This window comes from Dunckerocampus dactyliophorus, chromosome 3 (genome assembly GCF_027744805.1).
Source record: "Dunckerocampus dactyliophorus isolate RoL2022-P2 chromosome 3, RoL_Ddac_1.1, whole genome shotgun sequence".
NCBI classification, from domain to species: Eukaryota; Metazoa; Chordata; class Actinopteri; order Syngnathiformes; family Syngnathidae; genus Dunckerocampus; species Dunckerocampus dactyliophorus.
Genome location: NC_072821.1, coordinates 10,231,146 through 10,249,801, shown reverse-complemented (window position 1 = coordinate 10,249,801; position 18,656 = coordinate 10,231,146). Strand labels below are relative to the sequence as shown.

The 18,656-nt window shown below is 39.2% G+C and overlaps 2 protein-coding genes across 5 annotated transcripts in view; one reads left to right on the top strand and one right to left on the bottom strand.

The window, feature by feature from the left end:
- Positions 1 to 2,661, top strand: part of immp1l (inner mitochondrial membrane peptidase subunit 1) — a 98,105-nt gene extending 95,444 nt beyond the window's left edge. For all 3 annotated transcript variants that reach the window (XR_008569743.1, XR_008569744.1, XR_008569745.1), the window contains exon 14: positions 16 to 2,661. The gene's annotated coding sequence lies outside the window, so the exon portion shown is untranslated. The remainder of the gene's footprint in view (positions 1 to 15) is intronic.
- rps6ka2 (ribosomal protein S6 kinase, polypeptide 2) overlaps positions 1 to 18,656 on the bottom strand; it is a 23,731-nt gene extending 5,075 nt beyond the window's left edge. Inside the window, exons 1-14 of one of the 2 annotated variants that reach the window (XM_054769882.1) lie at positions 18,142 to 18,656; positions 11,994 to 12,110; positions 10,922 to 11,003; positions 8,627 to 8,707; positions 8,315 to 8,394; positions 8,043 to 8,149; positions 6,367 to 6,404; positions 6,143 to 6,285; positions 4,976 to 5,046; positions 4,643 to 4,731; positions 4,180 to 4,244; positions 1,945 to 2,047; positions 1,650 to 1,795; positions 1,421 to 1,543 (exon numbers count right to left, since the gene is read on the bottom strand). In XM_054769882.1, coding sequence (XP_054625857.1) covers positions 1,421 to 1,543; positions 1,650 to 1,795; positions 1,945 to 2,047; positions 4,180 to 4,244; positions 4,643 to 4,731; positions 4,976 to 5,046; positions 6,143 to 6,285; positions 6,367 to 6,404; positions 8,043 to 8,149; positions 8,315 to 8,394; positions 8,627 to 8,707; positions 10,922 to 11,003; positions 11,994 to 12,110; positions 18,142 to 18,246 — 1,350 coding nt within the window. In that variant the 5' untranslated portion in view covers positions 18,247 to 18,656. The remainder of the gene's footprint in view (positions 1 to 1,420; positions 1,544 to 1,649; positions 1,796 to 1,944; positions 2,048 to 4,179; positions 4,245 to 4,642; positions 4,732 to 4,975; positions 5,047 to 6,142; positions 6,286 to 6,366; positions 6,405 to 8,042; positions 8,150 to 8,314; positions 8,395 to 8,626; positions 8,708 to 10,921; positions 11,004 to 11,993; positions 12,111 to 18,141) is intronic. The other variant, XM_054769881.1, reaches the window with a different exon arrangement.

Genomic DNA, 18,656 nt, shown 5'->3' with positions numbered 1-18,656 from the left:
TTAATCTAAATATAGCGTTCATTGCGCCCCCGACGGTGACGTCACACAGCGAGTCTACCAACCACTGACCAACCGAAGAAGAAGACAGCCAAGTAGGTGTCATCTAATGGTCAGTATGGAAAACAACAATAATAGTGGGTCGACGAAAACCGTAATCATTTGTGTGCCTTGGCAGTGTATCGAAGCAACATTTGAACTAATTAAAACATATATCACCTAAAAACGATAAAGCCAATGTTTTGAATAGAAAATACATGTTTCTGAAGTATAGGTAGGTTTACAGTACAGTGTAAATGACTCCATCCACACTAGTTGAGTGTTTTTGATACTAAAGCCCAATCAGTAACTCAGTATGAAACCTGTTTCACAGTCTTTTACTTGTCCATCCGACTCAAACTGGGTCTCCTCAGCGGTTTTGTACAGGTTGGAACATGTCTGGAATCCTTTGCTATCGTCATGTCCCACTGTGTGTACAATCCATCCTGGGATGCTGGTCGACCTTCGATTTGTTCTAATTTTGAAAAATTGTAGAATAGCAAAACTGAAACCATCATAACAAATATGAATTAACTGTGCAGGCAATGTTGTTCGCAACATTTTCACATGATCAATAATCCAAGAAGTGTAAAAAGAAGTACTGCTGTTAAAATGAAGATGTAAAAACAATAAAATACTGTCAAATTGTGAGGCATATGTGACACTGATGTGAATGCGAGCTTGCTTATTTCATATAATGCCTGAAAACAATACAACAATCTGTTTTAACCTTACACCTTAACCTGACAAACAATGAAGACATAAGGCAAAAGGGCAATCCTCATGTACAGTCATCCCTCGTTTATCATGGTTAATTGGTTCCAGAATCATTCACTGATAAGTGAATTTCTGTTAAGTCGGATTCCTTATTCATAAATTGAAAATTTTCATAGTTCGAGCATAGAAAACCTGTTTACAACCTTGTAAATATGTTTTTTAACATTACTAGAGCACTGTAGACATGAACTAGCACACCAATAGTCACCTTTACACTCCTATTACCTAATACGTATTACCCAAAAGCCTACTGTTCAGTGATCAAGTCTGGCTCTTGTGTGCCTCATCAAACATTATTGTAACATTACTGACACCTCGTGACCAGTCTACAATACTTTGTCAGCGTCTTTAAATTTCTCTTTTAAATCCCTTATACTGTATTTGTATTTTAGTTCACTTTTTATGCTCGAAAATGCTTAATTTAGGCAAAAAATACGTAAAATTTGCTTGAATGTGCATGTTTTGACTAATAGTAGGCGGTATTCAACCCCAAAACAGCATGATTTATTAATTAAGTTTTTGAAAAACCATGATAGATTGAAGCCGCAAAATTCAAACCGTGAAGTGGCGAAGGACGACTGTACATCCTAGTGCAGAAGCCTGTTACCTTCACTGAATACTCCACTGCAGTAACTCTGTGAAGACATCTCCTGTAGACTGAGTTGGCTGGCTGTCCAACGTCCTCCTTTAGCTCATAAACGTCACTGAAGGCCACATCACCACGGAGATGCTGCAGAGACACACGTCAGCGTCATCACTCCAACAATGACCAGTTTGCAGTGACGATAAGAGTTAGGATTTAGGCCGTGGAGTAATTGCTTAAATACATTGTGTACCTGTGCCACTGGGATTATGGTGTTCCCCTCCTGGTGAGAAGGTAGAACACTGGTCACACTGTGCTCCTGATTTTGATTTGTGGCAACAAAACTGAAACCACGGAACAGCTGGTGTGTGTTTGCACTGGGTGGTATGCCAGGAGAGTCTGAATTGGTAAAGACATATACAACCACATGCAAGCAAAATTAATATAAACAGTTATAAGCTCGGAACATTCACTTTGTGACTTGGCCTGCATTCTTATCAGCAAGGCCATACTGAAATATTTATGTATATTGTGTGTGTTTTGGTTACCAGTGGGTGTTCTAGAGGTGAATTCCGGGTCAAAGTGAAAAGTATCCTCAGGTCTTCCAACTGTTGGTTTGAACGGCGGCCTAATTTCCTTCCTATACAGCTTCTAAAGAAACAAAAATTCTCCTTAGGATTGTTGTCACTGAACATAAACAAATTTTAACCAGAATCTTAACCATCCATTTTCATCATCAGATTAGATTAATTTAACTGTAATACTTAATTTGGCCTTTAAGTGTCGCTACTGTAACGCGTTTTAAAAAAGTAAAAAAAAAAAAAGCCTAACAGGGGTGTCAAACTCGTGCCATGGAGGGCTGAGACACTGCAGGTTTTCTTTCCAGCCCGTCACTAAAGCAGGTGATTTTAATGATCAACACCTCCTTCAATTTGAGAGAGGGAGTAATCAATTAAATCATCTGCTGGAGAAACTGGTTGGAGAGAAAACTTGCAGCGTTTCGGCCCTCCATCGAGACGTGCCTTACAATGCCAGCAATTATCCTCTCTTCACTTTCATATGCAATAACCAAGTACATCAGAACAATTGAATGCATTAGCACCACTCTCAATAATAGCTTGTCATACCAAGTCAGCATAATAGTTTGGTGAAATGTAATTTATCAAAACAATCAACGATAAGAGTTCAATTTAAAACTTTTTTGATGAATCTATTCATACTAAATATATTAGTGCCTTTAATGCATGAGCAAACCTTCTGCCAAAAAGGTTATTAATGATAAGAGGATTAGTATGGTCAAATATAATTTGACAACACAGGCAGAAAAGGATTTTGTAATATTGTGCCCACCTGAGCCTAGAATTGTTACGCATATATGTATATATATATATGTATATATATATATATATGTATATATGTATATGTATATATGTATATGTATATATATATGTATATATATATATGTATATATATATATATATGTATGTATATATATATATATATATATATATATATATATATATATATATATATATATATATATATATATATATGTACATTTTTTTCCTTAAATTTAGTCCTTGTCAATAATATACTGTAATACCGGTCAAAGTGTCCACATATAGTTACAGTGGTGTGAAGTGTTTGCCCCTTTCATATTTTTGTCACACTTATATGTTGCAGATCATCAAACAAACTTAAATATTAGTCAATGACAACACAACTGAAGACCAAATGCAGTTTTTAAATGAAAGTTGTTGTTATTATTAAGGGAGGAAAAAAAAAAAAAAACAACCATGTGTGAAAAAGTGATGGCCCCCTAATCCTAATAACTGGTTGGGCCACCCTTCGCAGCAACAACTGCAATCAAGTGTTTGCGATAACTTCCAGTGAGTCTCTTACAGCGCTGTGGAGGAATTTTGGCCCACTCATCTTTGCAGAATTGTTGTAAATCAGCCACGTTGGAAGGTTTTTCGAGTATGAATCACCTTTTTAAGGTCATGCCACAGAATCTCAATAGGATTCAGGTCAGGACTTTGAGTAGGCCACCCCAAAGTCTTCATTTTGTTTTTCTTCAGCCATTCAGAGGTGGACTTGCTCGTGTGTCGTGGATCATTGTCCTGCTGCAGAACCCAAGTTGGTTTCAGCTTGAGGTCACGAACAGATAGCCAGACAGACTCCTTCAGGATTTTTTGGTAGACAGCAGAATTCATGGTTCCATTTATCACAGCACGTCTTCCAGGTCCTGAAGCAGCAAAACAGCCCCAGACCATCACACTACCACCACATTTTACAGTTGGTATGATGTTATTTTTCTGAAATCTGGTGATACTTTTACACCAGAGGTAATGGGACACACACCATATAGTCAATAACTTTTTCCCACAGGGCCTTGTAGGTTTGGATTGGATTTTTCCTTCCTTAATAATAAAAAGTTTCATTTACAAACTACATTTTGTGCTTAATTGTGTTGTCATTGACTAATATTTAAAGTTGTTTGATGATCTGAAACATTTACGTGTGACAAACGTGCAAAAAAGAAAATAAAGAAATCGGGAAGGGGGCAAACACTTTGTCAAACCGCTGCATAAATGTACGATGGTCAACTGGGGCAAATGCGCAGCATCGTCGAAACGCTCCAGACACAGAAATGATCCAAAACCAAAAACACACAACACCATAAAACACATGCAACAGGAAAATACTACGATAACATGAAAGTTACAGGATCAAAAACAAATGCAAAAGAAAAACTCAGCAAATATACTCAGCAACATACTCACATTCCAGCTGATCGATGCAAAGAAACAGTGACTTTTTATTTCTTCCACTCCATCTGGTCCTGCACCTGTGAACCACCCATTTATAGTGAACTTAGTATTGCTCAGGCAAATACCCATGGCACTGTATTAAATATATATACTAAACCAACAACAAGAGGGTTCCATTCCATACTGTATTTTGGAACATCATCCTCTTCAGATAATAGGTAATCTATTTAAATTGTATTTTTAAACGCTATTATATCATGTGAAAATACCGTAATAGTGCAAAATAGCACCTCCCACATTGACACGGGCTTCAGGCTTAGCTGACTTATGAACTGCTGAATCATCTGCAGCATTTACAGTATATTTGACTTGAAGTCACCTTGTTTATCCAAAAAAGGTGCATGTGGGAACAGTACAGTCGTTCTGAATGTACTCTAAAGACTTACTACTTCAATGATTTCAATGTGTACAATACCGAGACGGTTAGCGGGGTTCCTCTTGAAGAGTGCTCTTAATAGACTCTGCACCTCTGGACTAAGGAATTGCGGCATTCCCAATTTGGCCCTGCAAAGTCATGAAAAGAAACTAGCAATTATAAGTGACATGATTACTGCCATTGCTTGCTGTTCATCAAAAGTCACGAATATTCCAACATTCAAAAGACAAAACACCAAATTACCTAACACAAGAACATTAGCACAAAGCATTAGTCTACAAATTTACATGAACCTAACAATTTTTTATGTACTGTATAATTATATTTCCAGAAAAACATCCACAAATTTCAACAGTGTTGAAATGATCTTACTTTAGAATAAGGGCCATTGTTTCTTTACGATCTTTTCCTTGAAACGGTAATGAACCTGTCAACATCTCAAACTGCAAAACAGACACAAGAGCAATTGTTAGAGCATCTTTCACTTGGTCAGTGCTAATTTATATAATTTGAAATGATTACTGTAACTAATGATTGACTAATTCAGATTTAATCTACATTCGGGACCTTAATGTTGTTCATTCAAGAAGTAGTCATTAATTTGCCTACTGCCTTTAGTATTACACATTTGGATAAGTTTAAAGGAAGTGGTTTCAAATGCGTGACTAGGGTCTTGGTTTACTTTGTGTAGATTCCTAGCATCGTTCGAGTAGACGGCACAGGGTTGTTTCCCAGCCTGTGCTCCAACACTCAACCATAGCAGCTTTCCAGTGCTGGTCCTAAGCCCGGATAAATGGCAGCGTTCTGTCAGAAAGCCCATCCGGCATGAAAACTAAGCCAAATCATGCGCGTGAGAAAAGCCGAAAGACAACCGATATTCTTGTCATGAGCCAGAGGCACATGGTGATGACACTTTTTCCTAATGCCCTGATGTGGTCGCCATCTGTCAGTAAATGTTAACCTCCTTTCCAAAAGTAGTCAAGCAAGCTACTGGCTAACACACAAGATGATGTATGAAGGTGACAGGACATAATCTGGCAGATATGGCAGTTAGGCATCTTTTCTTATAAAAAGAGGGTACATGAAAGGGATAGTTTGGATTAACATAGTTCCGGGTAGTTGCTGGGGTTACACAAGTAAGGAATTTGGCTTCTCAAAACAGTATGCGTTCAAAAGAGTAATACATTTGCGTCACAAAAATGCCTCCTCGAAAAAATGACACCTCTCAAATCGCTCTGCGTTGTATTTGTCTCCCGCTGTATCCCTTGTCGCAAGATGGCTGCTGCGCTCCACGGCATATTGTTTTGAGAAGCCAAACTCTTTACTTGTGTAACCCCAGCATCTACCTGGAACTACGTTCTTCATCACGGAAATTTGACCAGAACTGGACTTAGGGGACCAAGGGTTAGTGGGGTAGGGGTAAGTCGCTGTTGATGTACTGTAGTGCTGATGGGGATGTCATCCGACTTCATGTCAAAAAATCCGAACTATCCCTTTAAGAGACTCAACATTATGTCTAAATTTGTAAACAAATCTTACCATCAGCACCCCAAAAGACCACCAGTCTGCACTTTGTGTATGACCCCTCCTGTTGACCACCTCTGGAGCCATATACTCTATCGTTCCACAGAAAGAATATGCTCTCTTATCATGGTCAATGGCTTCCTTACTCAAGCCAAAGTCTGTGGAGAGACGGAGAGAAAGGGGCCAAGTCTAGGAGGTGGATGAGGAACATACTTTTGAGTAGGGAGGGGCATACGTACCAGTTATCTTTATATGTCCTTCTTCATCCAGAAGAATACTGTTGAGAAGCATCACATTTGATACATTTAATTAATTACATAAATAAGTAATAGCGCGAATGATAAAGACCTCTGCCAAGGAAAGCAATACAGTAAGTGTAATGAATCCAACCTGACATTTGATGGGATTGGTGAAAGCACATATTGTGCATTTTGTGTTCTCACTGAGCAGCGGCGGGTGCTGTTGACAGGTCCGCCCTGCCCAAAGGCAGTCAAAAGCCATGATGTGGAGCTCTACGCATCGAAAGTGCAGATTAATTGCTATTACATATATTCACCAGATGAGTGTGCTACTCACAAACCACATCTGTTATGTTAATGTGAGCCGTAGAATAAAGACAGCATAATCTGTTATTCGCTGTTCAATTGTGCTAATTTTTAAAACTCAAAATTTCCAACGTGTGATGGAAGAACATTTAGGGGCACTGGCTGAGATAAAATATATTATTAAATATAAAATATATTTTATTTTGATGAAATGGAAAATTTTTAATTAACAAACCAAGAATCAAGTTTATTTGTAGAACTAAACGTAATTAAGGTGTTTTTACTCACTTTTTTTGTCTCTCCTCCAAGAGTATGCTTTTTTTCCTACAGCATTTTACATCATCATATGCAAATTAGACGATGACATAATGTAGCGACTTCTAGGACAGCCAATACTTACTTTTCTTCCTGAAAAGTTGGCAACAGTGCGCCAACCTTTTTTCTACTGAGATACTTTCACAAAATTAAAATGGCTCTGAGCTATAACTTATTTAAACCCAAGCAGAATAAGTTTGTTTTGCCAGAACATTTACAAAATATTGGTATTCACAACTCACTTTTTGTATGAAAAAGTCACAAAAAAAACATTGTTCTTCTGCATCTTGTATTTCAATATGCATTTCTTTCTAGAGCAGGGTTCTTCCAACTTTCATCACTTTTAGAGCTACTTTGGTGTGCTCTTTGTGTTTTGTTTATACTTGTATGACTGGGAACATTTAAATTGTACTTTATTTACAAAGCAGAACTCCACTCAGTCTTTGTGCAATTTTGTGGTCATTTGTCATCAAATAAAGGCATCATGTCTGAATTGAACAGTTACAAAAACACAGAGTTTAAAGGAAAACTGCACTTCTTTAGAAGTGTTCCCATCATCCACAATCTTTATGTGCGACAACAACACACGTTTTTCCCTTTTCTGTGTGATAGCTGCATTGTGCTGGCAGTTTATCGCTATGTAATGGGGATTCACCTGTTTCGCCTATAAAGCCCGCTTTAATAATCATCCAAAAACAACGCTCCATTTGTAGTCGATGGCGGCGGCTCTCACTAAGTCTGCTGATCTGTGGTTCTTCCAAATAATGCTCAAATTATAATTTAATCGATTAAGGGAAAGTCAAAATGCCCATCCTTCTTTCATTGCCTTTCACTGAAATTGTCAGGCTATTTTTTTTGCATATCCCTGCTGGTGGACTGACAGTTTGAAATGGCATTACCGCCTCCATTTTTAACAGATTTATTCTCTGGTCTATGCTACACCCCGCAACTAAATTCTCAGTCAGGGATTTAGCATTGCTGCTGACATGACAAAGCTGGTAAAAACATAACCTCCTTGGCTGAGGTCAATAAAGAAGAACCAAGTGAGTTTATACTTTTCAGGTTTGAGGTCCCTGTAGATGATTCCCAAACTGTGTAAATGGTCCAAGGCCAGTGCCAACTCTGCAAGGTAAAATTTCACATCTTCTTCTGTGAACATTACCTAGAGGAAAGAAATATGGATATTTCAAATGCAACAGTGCTTACTGAGAGAAACTATACCATAGTCTTGTGATTGTTAGACAATGTTAAATCTGCGTACAACACAGAGCTTGAAATGTACTGTAAAGCCTTGTCATGCTTTAAAGCTGACATATACCAAACTTACCTCTTTTGACAGACGAGTGAAAAGGTCTCCCCCTCGGAGAAAGTCTAGGATTAGATAGAGCTTCCCTTCTGTCTGGAAGGCTACACACACACACACCAGATATGACACATTGGGGCTTAACAGCTGTGTCGGGGCTTTAGTATAATCACTGTTATTTTCAGCATGTATTTAGAGTTGAAAAGGTGAAAAGTGAACACGTTCCACCTTGGTGTGGTACAATGATGCGAGGAAAGTACACACTTTTAGTAGACTTCTCTCATGTCCAAAATACATTCCGACAAAACATTCTTAACATCAAAAGCCCAGACTTACCATAGTGTAGTTTGACTATGAATGGGTGGTTGACCTCTGCCAAAATGTCTCTTTCCATCTTGGATCGCACACGATCCCTGACTGATAAAATGATATGGAGGGATAAATTTGTTTAATCACCTTTTAGTTAATATCTAAGTGGAAAGCCTGTAATGCTTGTCTGTTGCAGGACGAAATAGCATTTACTTGATTGAAAACCATAATTAGGATTAAACCTATCCCATGCTGTGCAGTGAATAAATAGAAAAATACAATCACAACACTATCATAGCATCAGTCTCCTTGACTAGACAAGCCCACTTGCATTCTCAGGGGTGCAGGTTAAGAGGATTAAGGATAGTGCAAAGACACAAGTCGACACATGACAGCGCTGGCTCATTCATTCACAATAACACTGCTTCCTCATTGACAATAATCCCATTCAATACCAGTTTATCTGAATAAAAAGTACAAACTAACCTCTTTTACACAAATCCCCTCAAAATGTAGGGCACGCTGAGTTCAGATAACCATGGATACTAGATAATTCAATGAACACAACTATTTGCAATGCATTCTTATCTTTTTTTTTAAGTAAATAGGGCATTTACATTTCAATTTTAAAGTTTTGGTTTATTACCCTTTCAAATCAATGGCTATATTAGCCACTAATGCTATTATAGTATGACAATAAAACTCTTGAATCTTGAATCTTATCGTAGATCCCCGCACATTTGCGATTCACGCAAGACTTCTGGTCAGATTTTTTATTTATTTTTTTTTTCCCCACCAAAAATAGGCAGAAAACGCATGTCATTCACCATAAGTCTGTAATAATTTATAAATATGCAATAATACAGCTAACCACTGTTCTTTATGCTTGACTTTTGTACTGTAAATTACAGACTGCACACCTGAATATAAGCCACACCCTCCAAATTTAAAGAGAAAAAAATGCTCTACATACAGTATATAATCCGCACTTGTCTACAAGCGGCAGGTGTCCACGTTGTAACATTACTTACAGTATACAAAAGATACACTATACACCTTGCAATCCTACCTAATTTGGTGTTCCCAGCGTCACTCGTTAGCTCCGATGAGTGAGACGTGAGATGCTTTTTTTTATTGAGTTTAACATCTGCCGCGGTCCAAGCAGTCCATGCAGAAACTGTACTAATTCTACACTTGATCAAACTTCCACTCTGCACTTTAAAGGAAAACCTCTTTTTTTATTTTGCCCATCATTTTTAATCCTTATGTGAGACTTGAATACATGTGTTTCTCTTTTCTGTGCATTGTAAAGATATGAAAACAGCTAAAAAGAGACAACTAAGAATGCATGTAATGGTATGCAACTATTCTGCCTATAAAATGTTCTGGAAAAAAAAAACACTCCATCTACATACTGTTACCCGCATATTACCCAAGCTACAGTGGGTATTAACATTGTTACACCAAATAACTACTGACACCTCGTCACACCACACCGGCTAGCTACTAGTCAGCAAGCAACAACGCATCAGGCCACTACCGAAAGGTAACATTACACATTGGAGCTGTGGCTACTGCTGCTGAGTTTTTGTTTTTGACTTTGGAAAAGTTAACGCTAGGTGTAGCGCTCATTTCTATGTTGCTATGTGAAATTAATGCACCCGGGAAGCAAGTTCCAGGAATGCTTAAAACGACCTAAGTACGGCATGGATATAAAGTGATAATGTTAACATTTTTGGAGGTGTTTGAATACTGGGCTTTCTTGGCGGAATATGTGTGTTCCATTACATGCATTGATGAGCTACCTTTTTAAATTTGTTTTAATAGCTTCAGAACGCACAGAAAAGAGAAACACTTGTGTTCATATGTCATGTGTGGATGATGAGCAAAATCCCCCCCAAAAATGCAGTTTTCCTGTAAGCATCATGGGAACTATAGTTCTTTTAGCCATAAATTAGCAGCATCTTTGTTTTAGCCGCAGGGTCCAAAGCATGTGAAAAAAGTAGCGGCTTATACTCCGGAATTTATGGTATTTTAAATGCGTTTATAAGTTTGTGAGCCATATTTAGAGCCATTTGGAGTGAGTCTAATCTAGTAATGATGATATTTTTATGGTCGCATCAATTACTCGCAGTTGTGGTTGTCCCGGACCGTAACCTTTGCGACAAGTGGGGATTTACTCTAAATCAAGTTTATTGGAGAAGTCATTGTAAAAGTAATGTGCCAGGGCCCAAAAACATAATTTAGCAACTTAGTGTATTTCCAGTAATTTCAATCTTGAGTTTGCTTGTCCTTAGTTCATAACAAAAGTAGCCAAATTACCTTTGAGTGTTGCTTTCTTCAGTACTTTCATTGCGTACAGTTGACCTCTGTCCACTCCTCTGATCTTTCTCACCAGAAACACCTAAAATGATTTATGGTCCATCAGTGTCGTCATCATGTCACTTTTATAAGATACTTGTCAATACTGACTTTTTACACAGTGTAGTATTCTTATATTAACCCGAGTGAGAAATTATAAGACATATCTTCTAAAGCAAGATAACATTTTTGAAATTGAAATAGAAATACAGTTGAACTTAAAAATTCAAACATCCTGAGGTCCAAACATTTGGAGAAGTACAATTTTTTAGGGGGTGTCTCTAAAGTCACACAAAACCTCAAAGTTGAACTGCCATTATGTCACCATGTTGTGACACAACAAAAAGAGCCTTAAGATGCCACCACAGTAACATTATAAAAAAAAAAAAAAACTATCACAAAGAGGAGAATTGTAATGATGATGATCCCAGAACCGCAAACGCATAATTAGTATGATCAATGATCAAAAAAAGTGGGGGAGGTCTCCAGTCCCTCTGTTCTGGCTGCTTGGTACAATACAATATGGTTAAAGCAACAATAAGGTTACAAGAACAGAATATACACTGCAAAGTCAGCTGTGTTTAGTCTGTGTGTAAAGAATCTCAACTCCCAGGCACACAGTAATACTATACTATACTATACTACAGTTAAGAATGTTACAATTGCACATGACTGCAAGTGCCCTTAATAAATGGAGCATTCTGCTAGCATTTCTAGTTTATGTGCCACTCAGTTGGATTTTACTAATTCAAACAGAATTGTATCTCAAAGAAATTGGCACACAGTCTATTTAATATTACAGTGTCATCACAATGGTTCTAACAGCAATGCTACTCTTCCTGTAGCACTAGCCTCTATGAAAATGCAACCTACTGCACGGTCAGTCATGCGAGTGGAAATGCCTGCAGGTGGGTGTTAGCATCTGGCCTGCTGTCATGGATTAAACCATGTGTTGTTTCTGCTACAAGTAGTCTTCTTATTCTTGCTTATCACATGGCTTTTTAAACAACGTGCATGCAGTGTAAGCATGTACCTTCCCATAGGATCCCTGTCCAAGCACTTTAAGCAACTGGAACTGAGAGGGGTCTGCTTTCTCAAAACCCTCCTTAACATGGTGGCTGATGTCAATCTCCTTTAGTATGCTTTCATCCTGAGGAAAAACAAACATTGTTGAACAACACTTTGTGGACAAAAGTACTGGTACATAAATCACAATGGAAGAAAACATGGAGTTTTGAGTGCCACAGAGTTCAAGTTCATTTCTTGTTTCATCCCAAAGACATTTAATGAGGTTGAGGTCAGGTTTCTCAAGTTCTTTCACACCAAACACTTCCAACCATGACATTATATACCTTACTTTGTATACTGGGCACAGAAAAGACAATTTTCCACAAAGTTGTAAGTCTAGATTTGTCAAAAAATGTTTTGTTTTAATGGAGAATTAAGATATGGGGAAACTCAGGGGGTCTTGCCCAACCCCTGATTGATTGAAATACAGTGGAACTTCGGTTAGCGTCCGCCTTGGTTAGCATGTCTTTCATCGAAGATTTACACCACCATTTTGCCTCGGTTTAAGTACATTCTCTAGTTAGCGTCCAATACACATCATGTTGTTAATACACTGCATGAGTCCAACAGTGTCTTAAATTATTATTTTTTTTTTTTATCACAACGCATCCTTTCTTTTTAGCATCCAATTAACTAGCTTAACAAAATGGCAATCGTAACCGCGAGTCGCAGTTACATTACGTCGCCCATCTATGATGTTGACTCTCAAAAATGTTTAGGCAAGGCAAGTTTATTTATAGAGCACAATACATACACAAGGTAATTTAAAGTGCTTTATAGAAAAGAAGGGTAAAATCACTTCATAAAATAATTCCATAACAACATAAAATAATTCTAAAATCATTACATAAAGTTCCATTAATCATTCCATGAAACAAAAAAATGATTAAAAAATGAAGAGTGTAGATAAAATACTTTCAGTTTCATATGCACAGTTGAATAGAAGTGTTTTCAGCTTGGATTTGAACATTGCCAGTGTTGAGGATTGTTGCAGATTTTGGCAGCATAAAACTGAAATGCAGCCTCACTGTGTTTAGTCCTGACTCTGGGCACCCATAGGAGTCCACTCCCTGACCTTCTCAGAGCTTGAGATGGTTTATGTGGCTCTAACATGTCAGAGATGTACTTTGGCGCAGGACCATGAAAAGACTTGTACATAAGCAGAGCTGTTTGTTAAGTATATTCTCTGAGCGACATGAAGCCAGTGCAGAGACCTGAGTCCTGGACTAATATGGCCATATTTCCTGGTTCTTGTCAGGACTTGAGCATCAGCATTCTCGATGTACTGCAGCCGTTTTACTGCTCATTTAGAGAGCTCGGTGAGAAGGATGTTACAGTAGTCCAGCGTGCTGGAGACAAAGTCATGGATTAGTCTCTCTAAATCTGGCTCGGCCACTATTCCGTTGATTTTGGCAATGTTTTTTTTTGGTGGTAAACAGCTGACTATGTTATTGATTTAATGTGGTTGTTGAAGTTCAGATCTGAGTCCATTATTACCCCTAGATTTGTAACCTGATGATTCGGTTTTAAAGAAAGAGTCTCTTGTGGTGACTTGATAACACTTTCTCTTTGTTTCTGTGGGCCAAAGACAATGATTTCAGTTTTGTCTGAGTTTAGCTGGAGAAAGTTGTTTTGCATCCACACACACACACCCACACACACACACACACTGTTTGATGCAGTGACAAAGTAAATCTGCAGGACCATGTTCACCGGCCGTCAGTGACACGTAGATCTGAATGTCGTTTGCATGGTTGTGGTAGGACACATTGCAGCTGCGTATTAACTGGCCTAAAGGAAGCATGTACAGATTGAACAATAGGGGTCCCAGGATTGACCTTTGGGGAAACCCCACAGGTCATAGCCATTTGGTGTGAAACACAGTTACCAATTCCAACAAAGTACTTCCTGATAGGACTTGAACCAGTTTAGAGCAGTGCAGGATTCCCACCCAGTTTTCTAAACTCTGTCATAAGATCACATGCTCAACTGTGTCAAAGGCAGCGCGCAGGTCCAGCAGAACTAAAAGTGAGACTTTGTGTGCCTCTGTGTTCAGACGGATATCATTTGTCACCTTGATCAGAGTTGTCTCAGTGCTGTGGTGGGACCTTAAGCCTGATTGGAAAGTGTCAAACACATTCTTAGAGAGGAGAAAGTCAGTAAGCTCAGACTTTTCCCAAGAATGGCAGGTCTGATACAGGCCGATAGTTGTTCAGTACTGTGGTATCAAGACTGCTCTTCTTCAGAAGAGGCTTAATGACCTAGTGAGCAGTTTTTAGGGCCTTTGGAAATGTTCCCGTCTGAAGTGAGACGTTAAGTAGATGCATGAGTTGTGGTAGCAAACTGCTCAGGACAGACTTTAGAAATCTAGTGGGTTATTTGTGTTGTGGAAATGATTGTATTTTTTATACATTGGACTTTGTCATGAAAGAATGTTGCAGACTCATTGCACTTAGATGTAGGAATGGGTTGTAAGGGCAGTGAAACTGGAGGAATTGTAATGTGTTCACTGTAGCAAACAGTATACGAGAGTTGTTACAACAGTTGGTGATGATTTCAGAAAAATGACCCTCCCTTGTTCTATACAAGGTTTGGTTGAAAAGATTGTAAAAGGAAATAAAATTCTTAATTAATGATTTATTACTTAAAGATCTGACATTGAGTACAGCATGTTTAAGATTAGCTAGAGTTGAACTGGGCACTGTGTTGCAAGGGATGTGGATTAGATTGCTTTGATCAGACAGTCTGTCTGTTTCTTAACTAATTGGTGTGGTTTGACAGTAGTCATTGTTTTAGGTGAGAACACTCCCACCCTGGGCCTCCGGTTGATATGAGGTTTAGCAACGCAGAGGCCCTTAGTGTCCTACACAACAGCATTGACGCTGCTGGGAATAACAGCTACGGGCGCCGATGGTGGACACCCGAGCTGGTGAAGGTGAGGGAGGAGCTGCTGCATCTGAAACTGGAGGTCTGGATTCTGGAGGAGCGGCTGTGGTTGCTTTGGTTGCTGTGGCTGAATACTTTGCTGGGTCCTTGGGTGGCGAGGCAGGAGTTCTTCTCTCGCTCTTCTTCTCATCTCTCAGTGGCAGCACATGATCTAGTCCAGGCCCATTGTAATGCCTCAAAGCGTGGAGGAAGCGTCATCTCACTCCACCTCTTCAAGTGTGGGCCTTTTGCTTTAAACAGATCCTGTCTTTGCCAGAAGAGATTGAAATTCTCAGTTAAGTGCAGTCCTCTACACTCACAGACTTGTTCATCCTACTGTTGATGTTTGCAAGAGGTCCACTGATAAATGTTGGTATTGCCACTTGATCAAGACTCTCAAATAGTTCATTAAAGTCTTTTTTTTAAGGTTTCAGACTGTTGCTTTCTGACATCAACTGCACCCACATGAACAATCAGATGTTTTACCCCTTGGTTCTTTGCTAGTTCCTCAGCTATCAGTCTTGTGATGTCGGAGACAGTGTCACTTGGATAGCTGAAAGTAGCTATTCTGTTTATGTTTATGTTTATGTTTATGTTAGATATGGCTCCAAGCACCAGACTATCTGTGACCTTGACACTTGCACAGCTTTTCTGTCTGTCTGTCGCTTTGTGCTAACTTCATGGTCTTCATCTCTCTGTTTGTTATAAACAGTCACATTTGGCTCTGACAGTAGTAAAAATCAGTTAGCTTTATTTTGAGTGATGATAAATCTCCGTAGGTACTAACATTTCGACTTGGCTTCAGGTTAGCACCAAGTCTATTACAAGTGTCTTTACAGAGTCTCGGAAAAGACACGGTATCATTTAGGTTGTATGTAACAGTCTTATCACCCTGTCCGTTGGAGGTAATGTGGACATCTTACTACTGGATTCCACTGCGAGCGTTTCATTTTTTCTGTTTCTAAAATCGTTGCTTGTAGCGCACAAATTTATTGCTGATATATCCGACAGCTTTCACAAGGAGACTTTGTTTGGACTCCTCCGGGCATGTTAAGAGAGCTGTATTCGCTGGCTCATCAGATATGTGGAAATGAAAAAATCATTCAAAAAGTCTGGGTTCTCTTAAAAGAAAATAAATTAATTTATCTCATAATCATAAAACAAATATCATAAAATATATCATAAAATATCAAATAACATAAAACAATATAGCGAGTAGGGGTGCGGATTAAAAGTGAAAGTCAGGAAGTGTTCCTTGCATCATGCATTTATTTGGTAATTAAATAGAAGCGGTCAACAAAGGTGAAGTAGCTGCCACGCAGGCGAGCTGGAGTAGCGCTCCACCCTCGTACCAGCGTACAATGCAGGTCTGAAAGCTGCATAAACCCCTCCACAATGCAACCCAACCCAACAGATCCCAGAAGCCAGAGCTTAAAACACACTCCTCCATCGCCTGGCAACACCTCACCTTGCTGGCGAAACACGCATGTCCAAAGTGTTAACAATAATATTGTTTAGCATCAATTTGTGGGACAATAAACATTTCAAAATGCACCTGCATTGTTTTGTGACACAGTTAAATAAAGGGTTTGTCCAGCCATATTTTTTCATTGTACATTTCTAAAAATTGTTAAAATCTCATCTTGGCTCTTTCTTGTGGACCCAATCTCGTGCATTGTCTCATCTTGTGAGTTGGGTGTCTTGTGACACCCCTACAAATGACCTTCAACAATGGGTTAATGCATCTTTTCTATTATCATTACTGTTATTTTTGTCCATTGGAAATTACAGCTATTTTTGTACCGTTGTTTGTCCTGTAAATAAAGTTTTTCACCAATCAACAAACACACTGGGGTGGCAAAGGAACCATGACATAATTGTTCTGTAATTTTGTCCTAAATTGGCGCTATACAAATTAAATACAATTGAATGACAGCCTAGTATCAGCAGTTGTTGCACTGCTTGGTGATGACTGCATTTATTCCCTAATTGGTCAGTAACAGTGACATCAGCCAAATAAGCATGGGCTTTATGGATGCTAATCTGCAACTTTGGCCTTGCCTTGCAGGAACTCGTTCCATCCAAGTATCACATCACAGACACTGAGAGGGCACCTTGACAGGTAAACAGACAAAATGAAATGCATATCTCAGCAGAGGCACAGTCAGACACAAATCCTCATTTGTATCCCATTACAAGAAAAGTGTTTTTCTTCTATTTATGTACCTCAAAACACAGTGAGCCACAAACAGCATGCTGCCACTCTACCCTGCACTGGTCTCTTTTGAGCTATAAATAGACCTCCCGTGCTATGGCATCCACTGAATCAATCTGTCTGCATCCATTTATCTATCAAGCCGCCTGCCCGCTTGTTTGCTCCTCTTGTCTTATTGCATTTCAGAGAGGCCTGCCTCTCTCTCTCAGGCACAGGAGTCAGCCATTCTTTTGAGGTGTCCTGGAACCGAGACAACCTACGACATCTGTAACACTGCAATGACCTCACGCCTCATTCCACACCAAACCAAATGACACACATCCAAAATACTGCAGCACTGGCATGCTGCTTTCCTGATCAGAATGCTTAAAAGTCCAACCATGTGTTTTCTTATGACTTTACTCCCTTGAAACACTCATTTTACACATTTAAATATACAGATGTGCAAAATTAATTCGGTCAATATAACAACATGTCATTATAATAGGCAGTATGATGATGCTTTTGTGAAGTTTTCAAAAAAAATTCTCAGTCTATTACAGTATAGAGCACAAACAACTGCTAAGTATCATTTGTTGACATTGTCATGTATTGTTTTCTAGTTGTTTAGCAAATGAAATTTGAGAATTCGGGAATTTCCTCAAACCCTGAAATGATAGGTTACAAAGTCCTACAAGAGTACAGAAAGGAGGAATTATTATTGAGCCAGTGAACCTAAATGAGCTCACTTGTGTTTATTTACCACCGTCCAAAATTGAAACCAGTGTTGCAGAATACAAGGGAATTAATTAAACAAATCAACTATGATATAATACAATAATGGTTTATGATTACATTGTTTTAAGTACAAAAACCATCAAGTAATAGGTGCTATCATTTTGTGTTTTGGCGTGTTTTTCCCATGTGTGCACGCCACACTTTATAGCATGCATTTTAAAGCCTGCACCCGACAGGGCCATCTCTCATGACCCACCTCAAGATGACAGAAACCCGTTGTGTTCTTGTTCCTGGCGGCCTTGTTCTTCAGGTAGATGGAAAACCATCTCCGCACTGTGAATTTTCGCGTGCTGGTATCCATGGCAACGATCAGTCCTGCGCATCAATCCCATTTGTGAAGGACATCTTGCTCTCCGTGTGGAGGTAAACAAGCACAAACGAGCGGATTTGTTTGCCTCTCTTAATTGCAAAGCGGTTCCGCTGCAGGTCCTGCTTTGACGCGTTCGGTGTGGCGTTTTAATTTCGCCATCATTTCCATTCCCGCCCCTCGGCTCGTCTCGTCTCGTCTCGTCTCGGCTCGGTCCGGCGCTGTGTCACACAGCTAGTAATCCGAGTATTGTCTTGTGTGTGCACGCTGTGCTGCAGAAAGACGAGGTGGCCAGTTTAAATCTGGTGTGCTGAATCAGTAAAAGGGTGCGTGCACACCATGCGTGGGGTGTGCGTGTGTTCATCCGCTGCCGCCTCTTCCTCACCCTCCCTCTTCTTCCCACC